General features: G+C 46.0%; 1 protein-coding gene across 2 annotated transcripts in view; it reads left to right on the top strand.

The window, feature by feature from the left end:
* Window positions 1-722: 722 nt before the first annotated feature.
* RAB11FIP3 (RAB11 family interacting protein 3) overlaps window positions 723-17,492 on the top strand; it is a 49,927-nt gene continuing 33,157 nt past the window's right edge. For both annotated transcript variants that reach the window (XM_069984083.1, XM_069984082.1), the window contains exon 1: window positions 723-6,184. In XM_069984083.1, coding sequence (XP_069840184.1) covers window positions 1,172-6,184 — 5,013 coding nt within the window. In that variant the 5' untranslated portion in view covers window positions 723-1,171. The remainder of the gene's footprint in view (window positions 6,185-17,492) is intronic.

Raw genomic sequence — 17,492 nt, 5'->3', positions numbered from 1 at the left:
CCCGGACATGTGTACGCAGCCTTAACAATATTCTTTGTCCATTTAAAATTCAATTGAAGTCAATGGGGGAGATTTATCAAACATGGTGTAAAGTGAAACTGGCTCAGTTGCCCCTAGCAACCAATCAGATTCCACCTTTCATTTTCCAAAGAGTCTGTGAGGAATGAAAGGTGGAATCTGATTCGATAACATCATGTTCGATAATTCCACCATGGGTCCATCGGTCTCTGCTGGTGACCACTTTGCATTGGATCCACCGGTTCAGTTTTTTCCATTCTTCTCCCATACAAAGCGGATGACTGGAAAAGCCAAGGAAGAATGTGAACAGGTGTGAACGTAGCCTTACATACAGGTGAACGTGGCATCATTCTATGCAACTGACGTGTGTTTCACCAGCAAATCGCATCCTGACAGTAAATCGCACATGATTTTCCTCGTGTGATCAGTCATCTAGAAACCTATGCGTTCACAGCTGCACATAGCATGCATTGTGTTCCAATGCAATCCTGTGCTGCCATGCACTGCAATCCTTGCATATATGCTCCGTGGTTTTTGCATTCTCCTGCATGCAGCGGTGCAGTAGGTGCATGCACTGAGTCCCTGCTCTGCCATAGCTAATCCCGGTCTATCCTTACAGGGATGGTTGTGGGGATCCAGCCGCAGCAGGTGCCGGTACCGGAGGAGAGGGGGGTAGCTCCCCCTGATCTGTGCCCATCTTCCTCCCCTGCCCCCTCCTCCCTGCCTCCTCCTCTAGCTCCTCCTTTTTCTCCCAGCCTCCCTATCTCAGTATCCTGCAGTCTATCGGATGGAGGTGCCGCTGGATTGTCATTCTCACCCGCCGGGACGCCCGTAAGCCCGTGTGCCAGGCCCTGGACCCACTGCTGTGACCTATACCCTGCCGGCAGGGGGCGCCAGAGCTCTCACCCTTGGATCTGCTGCACCTTGCAAGCGATCGTGGACGCTGCAACCTGGATTACTGCTCTGCTGCAAAGAGGATGGCCCCCCAGGACAGGTGAGGGCCCCTGGTAGTGACCCCCCTGCCTGTGCCCTGGGAGGTGGGGGGCATCTGCTGAGGAGCTACTGTCTGTGAGCATGGAGCATGATGGAGAGCACTGGCTGAGGACATGATGTGAGCTGAGCCCACCACCACTGCTTCTCCTCCCTAATACTGATGAAGATGGAGGGGGACCCTCATGTGACTGATTGGGGTGTCATGAGGGGGCAAGCTCTGGACCTGATCACCCCCCAGCAGGTAGTGGGGGGATTGTTGCTCCTGAATGCGGAGGAGAAGGCTTGCATTGCACTGCAGCCTAGGCTAGAAATCCTGGATGAGCCGGGTGAGCTCATGTCTGCTCCCCACCCTCTCCTGTCCCAGCACGATGAGCCCTTACCGGGGGCAGGAGAGGGCCAACGCTGCCAGTCCCGGAGCGCCACCGCTAAGCCATGGACCGGGGAGGAGGACGGTAGGCTGACACTTTGCACTTTGAATATAGGACCCCCGGACTATGTACAGAACCCTCCTATTTATAAGCCCTCTATGAATGATCAGCTGCCACCGCTTATTATTGCTCCACCTGAAAATGCCCACCTGCCCCTGTGCCCGGCCCTCTTCAGCCAAGAAGCTGAGCAGAATCTTGAAGATGACATTCTCCATAGAGATTCCCCGCCACCTGATTACCTCTTAGATGTCCGTTCCTTGTTCATTCCCAACCACATATCCAACCAAGACCCCCAGGTATCGGCCTTAGACCCCAATCAGGTCCCCGAGCCCATAAATAGTTTATCGGCAGATCTGGAGCAGATGCTGCTGCTTACGAGTGACGTGGTACCGGACACCAGTGACCAAATGACCCCCTGTCTACCTCTAAAAATTGACCAACACCGTTGTGTCGGACCCTTGTTAGACCCTGATGTAGAACCTTTGCCCCTCTGTAATTCCAGTCTGTCCCTGCCCCTGTCTGAAACATTAGTTGCTGTGCGGGATGGTGCGATTGAACAATTGCCCCATCTTGAATGTCATTTGATTGCTGTCACTGACCAGCTGCCCCAGTGTGCCCCCTGTGTGGACCCCATTCCTATTCAGCTACCCCAGTCTGAATACAATTGGGAACCTGACTCTAAAAATGTGCCCGTTACAGAATCTTTTGTAGATACCCAAATAAATTCATGTTTGGATCCCAGCCCTGAACAACTGCCCCAGACTAAACCAAATTGGGACCCTGACCCAAAAATATTGTCCCAGACTAAACCATTAGGCTCAGACCCTAAACACTTGTCCAAGACTGAATCAAATTTCAATCCTGACACTAAACTATTGCACCAAAATGAACCAAACTTAGATCCAGACCATGAAATATTGCCCCAGACTGAACCAAATTTGAACCATGACCCAGAACATTTGTCTCCATTGAGGTCCATTGTCTGCAGTAGAGAGCTGTGCCCTCCTGACACTGAGCAATTGCCCCTATGCGCTGCCCAGGTTGACATTGACTTTGAAGAACTGCCCCTGACTGAGTCCTTCGTGGTCACTAAAGGTTTGTTCCAGTCCATATCCCATTTAGACCCGGACACTGAGATGGTGGCACAGTCTGAATCCTATTTTCACTCCAAGACTGACCATTTACCCCATTCTGAAACTGATTCATGGTTGACCCCTGATCTAAACCTGCCTAGTCCTTCTGTGGCCTCCCTTGGCCTCCATGTGGACACAACAAAGCCTGAATTGTTGCCTTCACTTGAAAACTCTGTGACCTCTGACCATTCCGAATTCTGTTTGGACCCCAATACTGACACATTGCCTCATTACGACCAACTTACCAGTCATGAGAACTTGCCCCCTTCCCAACCCCTCGTAGAATTTGATACTGACCAATTAGAATATTTCTGCCCTGAGACACCACGGCCTGAGTCTGATTTGGGAACCAGTGAATTTTTGGACTCTTCTGTTGACCAATTACATCATTTTTTAGACTCGGACATCGAAAACTTTAACCTAGGTGAATCTTTTATGGCCCATGACTCCGAGACAGCTTTAGCTCTTTTGTCCCCTTTGGTCTCCACCACTGACCAACTGACCCACCCCATTTTTAACCTGAACTTACCTGAATTAAACCCAGGTGATGGGCAGCTACAAGACTTACCCCATCCTGAGTCCGATAAGATTCCCAGCAGGGATCCATTGCCCCTCCCTGAATTATCTGTTGACCAGATGCCTAATTCTGAATCTCTTCTGGATCCTGATCCAGACCAATTGCCTTGGTTTGAACTCTCTATGTGCCCCGATATTACCCAATTACCTTTCACTACGCACAATTTTAATGGGGGTGAGTCCTCATTGGCCCATGAGGCCGATGAATTATCCCTCTGTGACCCATTTTTGGCCCCTGACCATTACGAGTCTGTATCTAAATCTGTAGTTGAACGGTTGACTTTGGGTGACACTTATTTGGAGCCACCTACATGTGAATCATCTGACATGGGCGATAAAGCTATGGCTGGTCCTCTTATGGAACACAATGTGGACACTTTACAACAATCCGGCTTGGGTGATGACCAGTTACCTATTGTTGAAAGTGTTTTGGACAGTGTACCTGTTCCCACACTATCTGGTATTCTTGTCATTGAACGGGGTACTGGGCTAGAATTTGATGGTAGACCTGAGACTGAGCTTTATTTGACCACAGATGACGACATGTTCTTTTTGTCGGAAACTTTTTTGGCTCATGACATGGACCAGATTTCTTTACTAGATCAATACATGACTTCAGAAACTGACCAGTTACCGATGCCTGATGGTGACCAGGCTGAACCGTGTAAACCCCTTGACTGTGACCGATCACAGCTTGACACCTGTCTGAGCCCAGACAATGACCAATTACCCTTGTCTAATGGTGACCAGTTGCCCATGCCTAAATGCCCCTTGATCCCCCATAATGACCAGTTACGCCAGTTTGAATCCAGTTTAGTCCCCATTACGAACCAGATGTCCACGACTGAATTTTTTACACCCCAAGAAAATAACAATGAGTACTTAGATCAATGTGAGCCCCATTTAGACACCGAAGATGATCTTTTGTTAGAATCCAGTTTGAGGCCTGATATTGACCAGTTGCCCCAGTTGGAATCTAGTTTGTGCAAAGAAAATGAACATGTATCTCAGTCTGAATCTGGTTTGGGCCTGGATGATGATTATTTGTCAACATCTGATGCTTGTTCGGGCTCTGATAGTGATCAGTTTTCCAATTTTGAGACCCCAATTTGTACCAGTGGTGACCAGTGGGCCCAGAGCGATTCTCATTTGGTCCCAAATAGTGATCTCTTGCCCCAGCTTGAAATGGAGTTAGGCCTTGAGAGTGAAGAACTATGCCAGGATGAATCCCATTCTGAACACCCACATTCAGACCCCTATACTGACCACATGACCAAGTTAGAGACTTTCTTCCATCAAGACTTTGACCAGTTTCCCCAGTCTGAATGCCAGAAAGCATCTGACACAACTCAACCAAATGTTTTTGAGGCAACTAGTACCCCCGACCAGATACATCTAGTTGCTTCACCAACCAAATCCCCTCTTACCCAAGATACTGACCATTTTCCTTTATCTGAATCCTTTGTGACCCCGACTTTAAATACGTCCCCCTTGTCTGACCCTACCACGGTTGTCACTGTAGAAATGCCCTCCTCTGAATCTTTATTAACCTCCCACCCTGACCACCATGAGTCCTTACAATCCTCTGCGCCACTTACTTCTACTCATATAGCACCACTTGACCCTTCTGCTTTACATAGCTCCATACATTTGCCCTTATTTGACCAGTCAACCTCTCCTGAAACCTCTGAGTCACACACAACACCCCATTCTCCCCTATCACAAACCCCTGGGACTCTTGACAGCACCAAAACACCCTTGTGTGACTCCTCCATAATATCCAGTGCACCATCTAACACAGATTTGCCCAGTGTTCCAGAGGAACTCCAGTTTCCTTGGGACTGGACGTTGCCCCTATCAGAGACGAGTCTTAGTTGTGAGCTCCCACAAAGTTCTCCCGAGCACCATGATAAACCAGAGGACTGCTTTTCCATATTTTGTCTCGACACCCCTCCAGACTCTAGCCACACGACCCCTGAGGCTGACCTCGCCCTGTCAGATGACTTACTCTCCCTTTGTGATGTTTTTGCACATTTACAAACTGATGATATATTATACTCACAAAGTGACCCGTTGCACATTTCCACCAATGGTGACACAGACTACCATGTTGAAGGCGACCAGTTCCTTTTCCAAAAAGACCTTGAATTAAACTTACCATCCAAATCCTATACCTGTCATAGTGCCAGCCCACCTTTCCACCATGGTCTCCTTGATTCTGAGAGTGACCAGTCAGACGACTATTGTTTGGATTTATTGTTTGAGCCCTCGAGGAACTCTACAGAAGATGTAGTGGACTCACCACCTATGGAAAAACCCAGCACTACCAACAACTCAGACGACTCCTTAGTGTCTCATTCAGTTTCTTCCCTTATCTCAAGCCGGTCTGACCAGTCCAGTTCCCAGCTATTAGTTGACCTGGTCTCCTTACAACCACCTGCTGAAAGCACACAGGTGCCGGTCATCGTGGTAACAGATCCCTTGGAGTTGCTGAGTGCCTCGGATGACCACCCGGATACTATTTTGGCCAAATCTCCAAATGCTTTACCATTGGAAATGCCTACATCAGCAGAGCTTGAACTGGATGCCCATGGCGAGGTGGTGGAGGTGCCATCATCTGAGATGAAAGAGCCACCTGATCTCAAGCTGGACCAGTTGCCCACGGATTGTCTAGAGTCCTCTGAGTTGCTCGTAGGAGATGGTCCTGCTCCGTCACCTCAACCTCAGTCGGACTCCATCCTTGGGACTGCTTTGCCCACGTTTATGCCCCCCGGAGAGCTGCAGTTAACACGTATGGGGTCACCCTTTGAAGGTATCAAGCTGAGATCTCGGGACTCCCAATATTCAGCCTCTGCCCTCATGCCCTTCGGGGAGGGCGATCCACTTTTGGCATTTACTCTGGACAATGACTCTCCTTGTGCTGGGGACGAGCTGGCCCGTCTCCGAGCGGTGTTCGATGCCCTGGACAGAGATAAAGATGGTTTTGTGAAAATGGAGGACTTTGTTCAGTTTGCTACAGTATATGGAGCCGAGCAGGTAAGACGACATTGTTGAGTTGTATACGTAATGTATATTTGTATAGAGCTCCGATACATAGGTGCTTACCATCTGTGCGGTTGTAGTATGAAGCATATGCTGCACTGACTATGAATGTAATTTATTTTTGGGAGAAAAAAGTTACCAAGTCACATAATGGTTTTATCAGTGTATATTTTTTTTATGGTCAATTGGTAAAAATCTACACAATCTGTAGAAAAAAAAAAAAATCACAAGGTAGCCATTCATATAAGAGAGCTGCTAGTTCGGTTGACAGCTATGTCTCCTGATCTTCCCCTCCCCCAATACACATGCACACTCCTCCTAGGTAAGAATACATGTATTCAGAAGAGGAGAGAGAAAAGCTGCAACCAGACTGGCGGCTTATCTCTCCAAGAACAAATATAGGGTAAAATCCAACATTGCTGAGGCATCATAGGATGATAGTTCTGTCCTGTCCAGTCACATATAGAAACTCTTTATTTTCGGTGGGTGGTTTCGTGTTTCCCCCCCTCGGCGGTGTTTACAGCGTCCATGTGTGTTTGGTCTTATCAGCTTCCACCATAGAGAACAATGGGCTAAGGAACTGTGCAGTGTTGACTCATTACTTACTCTTGTTTGCATACAATGGCGACATTTACTTGCTCTGTTCTCTCTGGCCTTCGTTGTGTGTCTTTGGTTTGTTTGTTGTTTTTTTTTTCATAGCCCATAACGCTGAGCCATCTTCCCACATTTTACTTCTTTTGCAAATTATATGGAAATGGATGGCTTTTTCTGTAGCGTCCTATTGCCTTAGAAAAGCTCTCTCTCTATGTATATGTTTGTGTGTGTGTGTGTATATATATATATATATATATATATATATATATATATATATATATATATATATATATATATAATTTGTGTTATCCACAATGGCAAAAAAACCATGGATGCTTTTTTTCCAGAAACAGCGCCACTATTGTTCTCAGTTTGTGTGTGGTATTACAGTTTAGCTCCATTGAAGTGAATGAAGCTGTAATACCATAAATAACCTGATGAAAGGGGCGGCGCTCTTCTTAGAGTAAAGCAGCTTAGAGGAAACCCTTTACATAGCTGATCCTTGAACTTAAAGGGGTTATCCAGTGCTACAAGAACTTGGACACTTTCTTTCAGAGACAACACATATCTTGTCTCCAGTTCAGGTGCGGTTTGCAATTAAGCTCCATTCACTTCAGTGGAACTGAGCAGTAAAACCCCACCCAAGCTGAAGTCAAGAGTGTCTCTGGAAGAAAGTGGCCATGTTTTTGTAGCGCTGGATAACCCCTTTAAAGTGACTGTACCACCAGGCCCAGGCTGAAGCACCGGAGGCGGGCCGACCCATCCTTAGTGGGAAAAAACTCCAGCCCCTCCGTGACGTGACTCCATTAGAATCAATGGAACCCTATCATAGAGGGGCTAGGGTTTCCTCCCACTAAGGATGGGTCGGCCCGACCTCCAGTGCTTCAGCCTGGGCCTGGTGGTACAGTCACTTTGATAGTACCATGGGTCTGTATCTCTGATCAGTCATTCATAACTAAGGCTGGGACTTCATGCCAATTCCCGCTAATCCATCACTCATAGTATTGAAGAAGGTCACGTTGCAACTCAGAAGGGGCTGCGGGCCCCAATCACTTGTATGAGTGATGGAGACGTGCGACATGGTGGTTACTATACTGTGTAATAACATGTTGCTAAGGAATCGGGAATCTTCGGCCTTCCAGCTGTTGCAAAACTACAATTCCCAACATGCCTGGACAGCCAACGGCTGTCCAGGCATGATGGGAATTGTAGTTTTGCAACAGCTGGAGGGCCGAAGGTTCCCCTCCCCTGATGTGGCCCCAGTCTATGTATATATGTGTGTTTGTTTGTGTATATACCTATATATCAGAATACTATATACTACCTCTGACCCACTGCATCCCCAGCTATGAACCTGTTCTCCCAGTATAGCATCATCCTCCCTTCCCCCAAAAGGGCAGGAATCAGATGTTTGATGGCTATGCACAACTACGTGGCCATATATATATATATATATACTGGTTTTGCTATATAGGTTGCCCTATGTAGGCCTAAATCTGGACTGACAGATATTGACATGGCGGAGGGGGGTCCTCTGACCACCTTATATATAGGGGGACAGCCAGACTGAATGTGGTCTCTATTGATCAGGTATATCAGGCGGCCATTTTTCTACCTCTATATAAATTCCGTACAATTCTGCCAGTGGAATCTTTTATATTGTCGGCTCAACACTTACGTAGAAAACCTCCAGTCTTAAGGCGATAAAGCTTGTGAAGAAAAAGCTAATTTTAGCTCCGGTTATTTCTGCAAGTGGGAAGAAGGTGGATTTCCTGAACTTCAACAATGTTTGTTGCGACTTCCGGCCAGAGATTGGCATAGAATGCTGGATATTGTAGTGCCACGCCAGCTAGAGAAGCCACAGGCTATGCTATGGCATCTGCTGCTTTTATAATAGGGGGAAACTGTGTGAGATTCTATCAGAGCTGAAGTGGTCGTTGCAATTGCATCAGGAAAACGGGACTTTGTGTCTTGGTAGTCTGGGCTATGACGTAGCGTGACTAAACTTTACCCCACTGATTGTCTAAAGGGGTACTCTGGAGAATAACTGATGTCAGAAAGTTATATAGATTTGTAAATGACTTCTATTTAAAAATCTCTAGTCTTCCAGTACTTGGCAGCTGCTGTATGTCCTGCAGGAAGTGGTGTATTCTTTCCAGACTGACACAGTGCTCTCTGCTGCCACCTCTGTCCAAAGCAGTAGCAAATTCCCATAGAAAACCTCTCCTCTGGACAGTTCCTGACATGGACAGAGGTGGCAGCAGAGAGCACTGTGTCAGTCTGGAAAGAATACACCACTTCCTGTAGGACATACAGCAGCTGACTAGTACTGGAGGACTGGATATTTTCTCTCCTCACCTTCATGACGGCACCACAGGTGTTAACTCATACCCTAGGGACAGGAAAAGCACACTGTGAGATTTTAAAAGCCCCTCCCCTTCCCACTATCACCAGTGCTTTTCCTGTCCCCAATGGGCAGGCACGAGAGGTGGGGGATCTGTGTGAAGATGAGGAGATCCCCAGACGATGAAGTTCCCTTACTAGTGGGATCGATCTATCCCCTTCCTTTCCTGAAGGCTGCTGGTGATCCTTGTGATCGGGGTAGGAGAGGCCCGCTTGCACGCCATTCTTCTTGTTTGTGGCGGGACGCACAGGGATTACTGTGCTTTGGCCTCCGGTTCTCCCCTCCGGCAGGGCGTCCAGACGTTGGGCTCCTTCTCGGGCTTGCGGCCTACTGCCGGTTCGGCCGTGTTCCGCCAGAACCCTTTAAGAGGGTCATTTGTTTCTTCCAGAAACAGCGCCACATCTGTCCTCAGTTTGGGTGTGGTAGTGCAGCTCAGTTCCATTGAAGTGAATGGAGCTGAGTTGTAATACCTCAAACAACCTGTAGATGTGGCGCTGTTTATGGGAGAAACTGCCAATGTTTTTTCTAATTTTGGATAACCCCTTCAATAGGCAGTGTGTGCCTCTTTAGCTGTTGCAAAACTACAACTCCCAGCATGCCCTGACAGCCTTCGGCTGTCAGGGCATGCTGGGAGTTGTAGTTTTGCACCAGCTGTCCCATTACAGATGCAATGAAGCCTTATGTCTGGCGTCAGACACCTTCGTTTATCCCGTTCTTGTCCATACAGGTGAATTTCGTAACAATGGATCAGACACGGTGCTGAATCATCCTAGAGTAAACGCTGTGTTCTTGGCATGGGCCCTCCGTGCGCCGGGTCTCAGTGACGTCATGGCTTCTCGGAGCTTTAGCTTCTGTCATTGGCTTTTTGTAACCTTTCCCCCATTCGTCCATACAATACCTTTCTTTTGTCTTCTTTGTGACTCCTAACAATTACCTGCTGAGCACAGATTAGTGGGTTTGTGTCTTCAATAAGAAAAGCTTTATTTATACACTTTGTTTTGTCCACCTTTTTGTTTCCATTCTCTCAGCAGTACAGAGTATTTCAGGAGAACCCTACGCCACTACTTCCGTAGGTAATTGTGTTACAGTCCTGCTCCGTTTACAGACATGAGCGCACTCCTCTCCTGAAATACTCTGTGCTGCTTTGGCAACTCTTTTTTTTCTCTTGCGCTGTCCTTCTCTGAGCCCGGCCACAGTGGCACAGAGTATTTCAGGAGAGGAGTGCGCTCATATCTATATGTAATATGTAATCAGAGGAGGACTGTAACACGGTTACACGTGTATGTATGAATGGTTCACAAAGAATTGGCACAGGCTTCTCCTCAAATACTCTGCGCTGCTGAGAGAATGGAAACACAAGGCCTTGGGGGAGATTTATCAAACATGGTGTAAAGTGAAACTGGCTCAGTCGCCCCTAGCAACCAATCAGATTCCACCTTTCATTTTCCAAAGTCTGTGAGAGGTGGAATCTGGTTGCTAGGGGCAACTGAGCCAGTCTCACTTTACGCCATGTTTGATAAATCTCCCCCAAGGTGTAAGAAACAAATTTATAAATAAAGCTTTTTGCAACTTTTTGATAACATATTTTTTCACACTCCGGAAATACTTTGTGCTGCTGTTAACCCTGCAGGTTAACATGTGACCCAATGGTAGGCAGGAGAATCTTCATTGATTACTAGTGATGTCGGTGATACATGTGGAATGATGATGATGTGGAATTGGAAATGATGATTAGCTATGTCCAGAAGTGTCTGGAAGCGTCCATCTTCTCATACCAAAGTGTGCATGTCTATCTGGGGATTGGGATGGATAGCAGCTGACACACCTGATTGGACCCATTAAAGGGGTTCTCCAGACCTATAAAAACATGGCCACTTTCTTCCAGAGACAGCACCACTTTTGTCTCCAGTTCAGGTTTGCCATAAGGCTCCATTCACTTCAATAGAACTAATTGCAAACCACACCTGAACTGGAGACAAGAGTGGGGCTGTCTCTGGAAGAAAGTGGCCATTTTTGTAGTGCTGGATATCCCCTTTAAACCTCTGGGCCTAGCTGCTATATATATAATCATATACCATACACATCTACCACTGTTAACCATAGCCACACCAACCTCCTACACTGACCATACACTTTACAGCCATCTGTCCCGATTGCACATTATACAGCGGCCGTCTTTCCCAATCCCTACATGTATGCTCAATTCAGCTAAACATGCATGTGGTATACATAGGTAGAATGGAAAAAGCCGCTGCCAGATACCTCAAAGTAACAGATCAAACAGTTGAAATCCCACACATCATTAGGAAGAGTCAGCAGGACCCCATATACGTTAGTTGGCCATATGACCAGCTAAAAGGGGTTACCCAGTGCTACAAAAACATGGCGACTTTCTCCCAGAGACAGCACCACTCCTGTCTCCAAGTCAGGTGCGGTTTGCAATTAAACTCCATTCACTTCAATGGAACAAATGGAGTTACAAAACCTGCACTCAAACTGGAGACAAGAACAGTGCTGTCTCTGGAAGAAAGTGGCCATGTTTTTGTAGCGCTGGATAACCCCTTTAACTCTCAAAGTTAGAAGTTCCTATTCATGGGACATTTTAATCCTTGTATAGAAAAAGCCCAGGGAATTCCCCTTTTAATACTTATTTGCATAACCCCATATAGAAGGAATGGGGAAGCAGACGCAACGTAATGGTCACGGCTGCTTATTGTATCTGCATTGCTGGCCCGGGGTGCTGCATACCTAATACGAGTGCCACTAAAAATTTGCATGTTTGTATGTAACCTATATGCGGTATCCTGATGCGGCCGACATGCCTAGTAAGCTGCTACTCGTGCCACATGTATATATATTTCTATGGAAATTTTCTGTTTTGTTTCCACAGTAACAGATCTTCTCCCCTGGGGGGCATCACCCAGCTTTCCCAGATTCTAGAATGACAATGATGACTAGTTATACAATCACCTGAGAACATGATATGTATCAGTATGGACTACAGAACTGTATGACGGCCTTTTTTGAATGGCAATTATGTTGGTAGCCACCCAGCTTTCCCGGATCCTGATATTTTTCTCTCATTGCACGCATCGTTGTCATTTATGTTGGGCAATGAATGGAGCAATAACCGGGCAAATTGCATGAATTGGCGTGAAAAGATCTCCATTTCAGATGGTGCACTGCTCTTAGGGGACACTGGTTTAAGCGTTGCTATTTTCCGCTGGGCATCAGTATTATGCTTGTAATGCCCAGAGGAATTGTGGGAGGTAATGAGAACCCAGTGGGAGAGGATCTGATTTCTACACTATTGTCATTGTACACACGTAGCTGTGCTATGGAGAAGAGGAGGGGGAGAGGTAACACAGGCATGTGACTAGTGGAGGATAACTGGTAGGGAGGGCACCGCCAGGTTACCCACTGACTGCCCAGCTGTCAACATCTGTCACTCACTAGGTGGTCTTGTCTGTTTCACCCTGCAGGGGGGTCATTTGACTCGCTTCTGGTTTGCAACGTCATGACAGCTGCAGCTTTTGGCAGAAAGGAATTGACTGGCACCATGTTCTTTTAACTGGTCCTATGCAGAAGTGCCATGCATGCCATACATATCTGCCATAGCTAGGGTAAAAGGATCAGTAGCAGAAATAGATGATACAATGGTGTGGTGGAGTAAAAAAAAAAAAAATCATTTGTGTTTCTCTGTTCTCATTTGTGTTATTTGTGTTTCTGTGTTACTGTAATAGGGCCCTTAGATATAGGTTGGATCAGCCCCCGATTGGTTGCCCATCTAATATGTAAGGCAGCATGCTAGTTCTTAAAGGGGTTATCCAGCGCTACAAAAACATGGCCACTTTCTTTCAGAGACAACACTACTCTTGTCTCCAGTTCAGGTGCAGTTTGCAATTAAGCTCTATTCACTTTAATGTAACTGAGCAGAAAACCCCGCCCAAGCTGGAGACAAGAGTAGGGCTTTCTCTGGAAGAAAGTGGTCTTGTTTTTGTAGCGCTGGATAACCCCTTTAAGGGTACAAACACACACACCGTATACGCAGCAGATACGCAGCAAATACGCAGCAGATTTGATGTTGTGTTCAGTTGTTTAGATTTAATCTGTTGCGTATTTGTTGCGTATTTGCTGCGTATCGCAGCAGTAAATACGCTGCGTATACGGTGTGTGTGTTTATACCCTAAGTCAGGGAGAGAAGTATTGGACCTTTTGGATTTCAACATGCCTGATCTTTTGCTCTTGGGGAGATCAGAGATGTCCCCATCCCCAGACAACATGCATGCTCAGATAATCCTCTGAGACCATCAGTAGTTACATCTATGTATATGTATGCTCGACCAAGCTGAGCGTGCATGTGAATGGGCAGGGGGTGATAGAAGATACACTAATACTGAAGGAGAAGGTATGGCCGCTATACCCTGTCACTATGGATTGTATAGAAGGGGAAGGATGAGGACACCAAGTTGTCAATATATTCATAAATTTCCAGGAAGAAGCGAAAGAGGAACGGTACAGTGCAATTCTAAAAAAAAGGATGATCAGCATTGTCACCTTCAGCAGACATGCATAAGGCAGACGAGTTCCCTTCGAGGACGCTAGATGAATATTTTTAGTGGGATTATACGAGCAGAATGAATGATGACTCTGAGAAGCGGTATTTTAATCTGATGGCAATTACGGGAGAGTGAAGATTGTTAATAAGCGACGCCAGGATCAGCGGATCAGCATTACCATAAGACCTAAACCACTGACTAACATACTGTCATGGCAGGGAAACGGGGCCAGAGGGTTGTTTAAGATCCCTCCACCCACACTGATGCCCTTGCCATGGTGCCACTTCCCCTGCTCCTATTAGGCAATGGCTTGACTGGTAATCCCCTAATGTAATGTTATCATGGGAACCTCGTTTTTGTAACAAGAAGGAGCTCTGCAATAATATCTCCGATTCCCTAATGCTGCCCTGAAGAAGCAGACGGCAGATTGTATTGGAGACGGAGGCTGTTATGACATCCTGACGGGCACGGCGCCAATTTGTGCCAGCACTTCACTGTTGGAATACAAGCTGATACGAGTGCCATCCGTCTTGGGTGTCTTAATGTGCATATGTGTGGAAAGATGTATTGACCATTTGAGTAGCTCGAATACTAGGCCATGTTCACTCATCCTAACCTTGAAATTTTTACAGTGTGAACATACTCTTTAAAAATTAACAGGTCAGCGTATGTCCTGTGTAGTCACCGTCCGGGCCTGCAGTAAGGATGAATGAGTTACTACTGGGTTAACATGAGCATGTGAAGACTGAATGGGGCCAGTGTATGGATGAGGTGCGGTATCACCTAGCATGAGAATATACGGTAATCCTGTGACAATGACCCCTCTATACAGCCCGGCTGAATAGGGAAAAAACCAATGAATCCGTCTTTTTCATGCACCGCTGAGTCGTACATAGAGGGCATGGTGGCGGCTATATTTATCCTTCCTCATTCTCTGGTAATAGCAGTGCTGGTGTGAGCCGCATACACATCTGCGCTGGATGAATGTGGAATCGAAATAGGTTTGGGAATAGCATGGGATTAGGGGAAAAAACCCTGAATATTTTGTGTTTTTCCTCTATTATTGTTCCTGGAAATATAGGAATAAATTAACTGAACGCTGACATTTTCCTTATTACAGGGTGGGTCCATATATATTGTGACCAGTCAGTGTCAGCCTGTGTTCCCTGACCTGTATCCTTCTATCTGTTGCAGAACTACAACTCCCATCATTTCCTGGCAACCATAGTTTGGGCAAAGCATGTCTACTTGAAGACTGAACTTTTTCTGTCGCTCTCTCTCTCCGCCATACTTTACACTGCAGCGCCATTTGAGAATTGTCTACTCCAGTGTTTCCCAACCTGTTGTTCTCCAGCTTTAACAAAACTGCTGAGAGTTGTAGTTTTGCAAGAGCTAGAGGGTCATAGGTTAGGAATTGATGGCCTAGACAATCGTCAGATGCGGCTGCATAGCATAGGGAGCAGTGTTGTTCAAACCGAAAATACCAGGAAATGATTGGAGTTGTAGTTCTGCAACTGCTAGAGGGACGTGCCTTATTGGCATAGGGAATGGTAACGTGCAGTATAGATGTTTCCTGGTAGACTAAGGGTCCTATTCCACGAAGTGATTTTTCAACGATTAACAATAAACGATCTCAAACTACCGATATGGCGAACGACCTGAAATCGTTCACCCAATTACACAGAACGAGGATCGTTACTTATGATCGTAATTGCGGTTTTCCTGTCGTCACTACTGCAAACAACCAAACAATGTGCAAACGATCAATGATAAAAATAGGTCCAAATTCTACCAAATGACCCACGATTTGTCGTTGGTCGTTTAATCGTTCTCTGCTATTACACAAAATGATTATCGTTCAATTACAAATGATCTGACGTTTTTTTTTTTTTAACCATAATCGTTCCGTCGAATAGGGCCCTTAAAGAGGGCTAATTTACATGCTGATAAGGCTAATAAGACTCTGAGGGCATGCTGGGCATTGTAGTTTTACAATAGCTGGAGAACATAGGTTGGGGATCACTGGTATAGGGACGCATCTAACTGACAAAGTTAGACGGTAACACCCAGATGTCAATTTTAGTTGTATGAGCTGATTTTGGAGACTGACCCCAGGGTAAGCTGGGGATTGTAGTTTTGCATCAGGAAGATTAGGGCCTTAGGGTGTCCTGGGAGTTGTAGTTTTTCAAGAGGTGGGGAAGGGGTAACAGGTTTGGGGCTTAGGTTACTGGTACCTCTTGACAATGGGGTGCTAACACCTAGTTGTCAATTTATTCATACAGGAATATTAGAGGAACAGAAGTTTTCAGAGCTGGATGCTGGGCTGGAAAATAAGATGCACAAGTCAACAATTCATCTCTAAAAACATGTTTGTTTCTTATAGATCAGGGATGGGGAACCTGTGGCTCTCCAGCTGTTGCAAAACTACAATTTCCATCATGCCTGGACAGCCGTTGGCTGTCCAGGCATGGTGGGAATTGTAGTTTTGCAATAGTTGGAGGGCCACAGGTTCCCCATTCCTGCTTTGGATTTTAAATAGTATTTATGTGGATTTTTTCTTAAGATCCCATTGTTTTCCAGATATTGAGGGGGAAAAAACATGCCGAAATGCATTTTATTTTTTAAATCGGAAAAGCTTGCAAAATAATTAGCATTGTATCACGGTCAGGCCATATCTATTTGACATGATAGAAATAGGAGGATGTTTCGATGTAAAAATAGGCACGGCTTCTGCACCCAGATTAGCTGTGTGAACAGGGCCTATGAATCGATGCATGTGGCATACAAATATCTACTAAAACAGTCAGCGACCATCAAAAATGTTTATCCCGGTGATATAGTTTTTGTTCATCACCGATCGTCTTGCTCATTTGCATAGAGGAATTAGCGTTACGGATCTGCGTTCGTTTGGACAGGCTTAGTAAGCGGGCCTTTAATGAATACATGGATTGTGAGCGGAATCGGTTTTGTTGTCTGGCGTCCCGTGCGGGATTAACACGGCGATGTTAAGATGCGAGATGTTTCTCGAGCTTCTTCTCTGCTGAAGGCAGCGGCGCAGTAAGGAGATGTAGACAAGCTGCTTTCACACAGGAGGTGTTCGCCATCTCGCTGCTTTCCAGAGCCGTGTCTCTTGCCGGCTGCGTTGCTAGGCTGCGGCGCTGTGTGGGATAAAGACTCAGATTTTTTTATTGCACGTGTCCCTGACAGGACTAGGTCAATGACAAACCGCTTGACTCATCAATTCATTCCTTTTTTTTTTTACGTTATTTGCGTTTTATCCGCTGAGATGCCATGGCCATGTTTCTTTTTATTTTTTTTACGTTATTTGTGTTTTATCCACTGAGATCCCCCAGAGAGAGAATAAAACGTCATCCTGTTCCACCGTTACCTTGTCCAATGATATTCTAGTCAGGGACACCTATGGCCTGTGATGAGGGAGGCAGCCATTTTGTTGATTTATGAGGAGAGCCGCACATACTGGGTTACGTAAGGGTCTTGTTGCCAATAGCAACCAATCAGAGTTTGGCTGCGTATGGGCAGTAAGGGTAATTTTTACTCTGAGACCTATATATATATATATATATATATATATATATATATATATATATATATATATATATAATTTGCCAATAGTGTCGATTGTGCCAGGGCAACCATACAAACTGGTCTGTATAAGGGAGGGATGGGGAATCTTCGGCCCTCCAGCTGTTGCTAAACTACAATTCCCATCATGCCTGGAAAGCTT

Source organism: Dendropsophus ebraccatus, chromosome 9, assembly GCF_027789765.1.
Source record: "Dendropsophus ebraccatus isolate aDenEbr1 chromosome 9, aDenEbr1.pat, whole genome shotgun sequence".
Lineage (NCBI taxonomy): Eukaryota > Metazoa > Chordata > Amphibia > Anura > Hylidae > Dendropsophus > Dendropsophus ebraccatus.
Note: the sequence above shows the minus strand (reverse complement) of the source record. Positions and strands in the feature narration are given on the sequence as shown.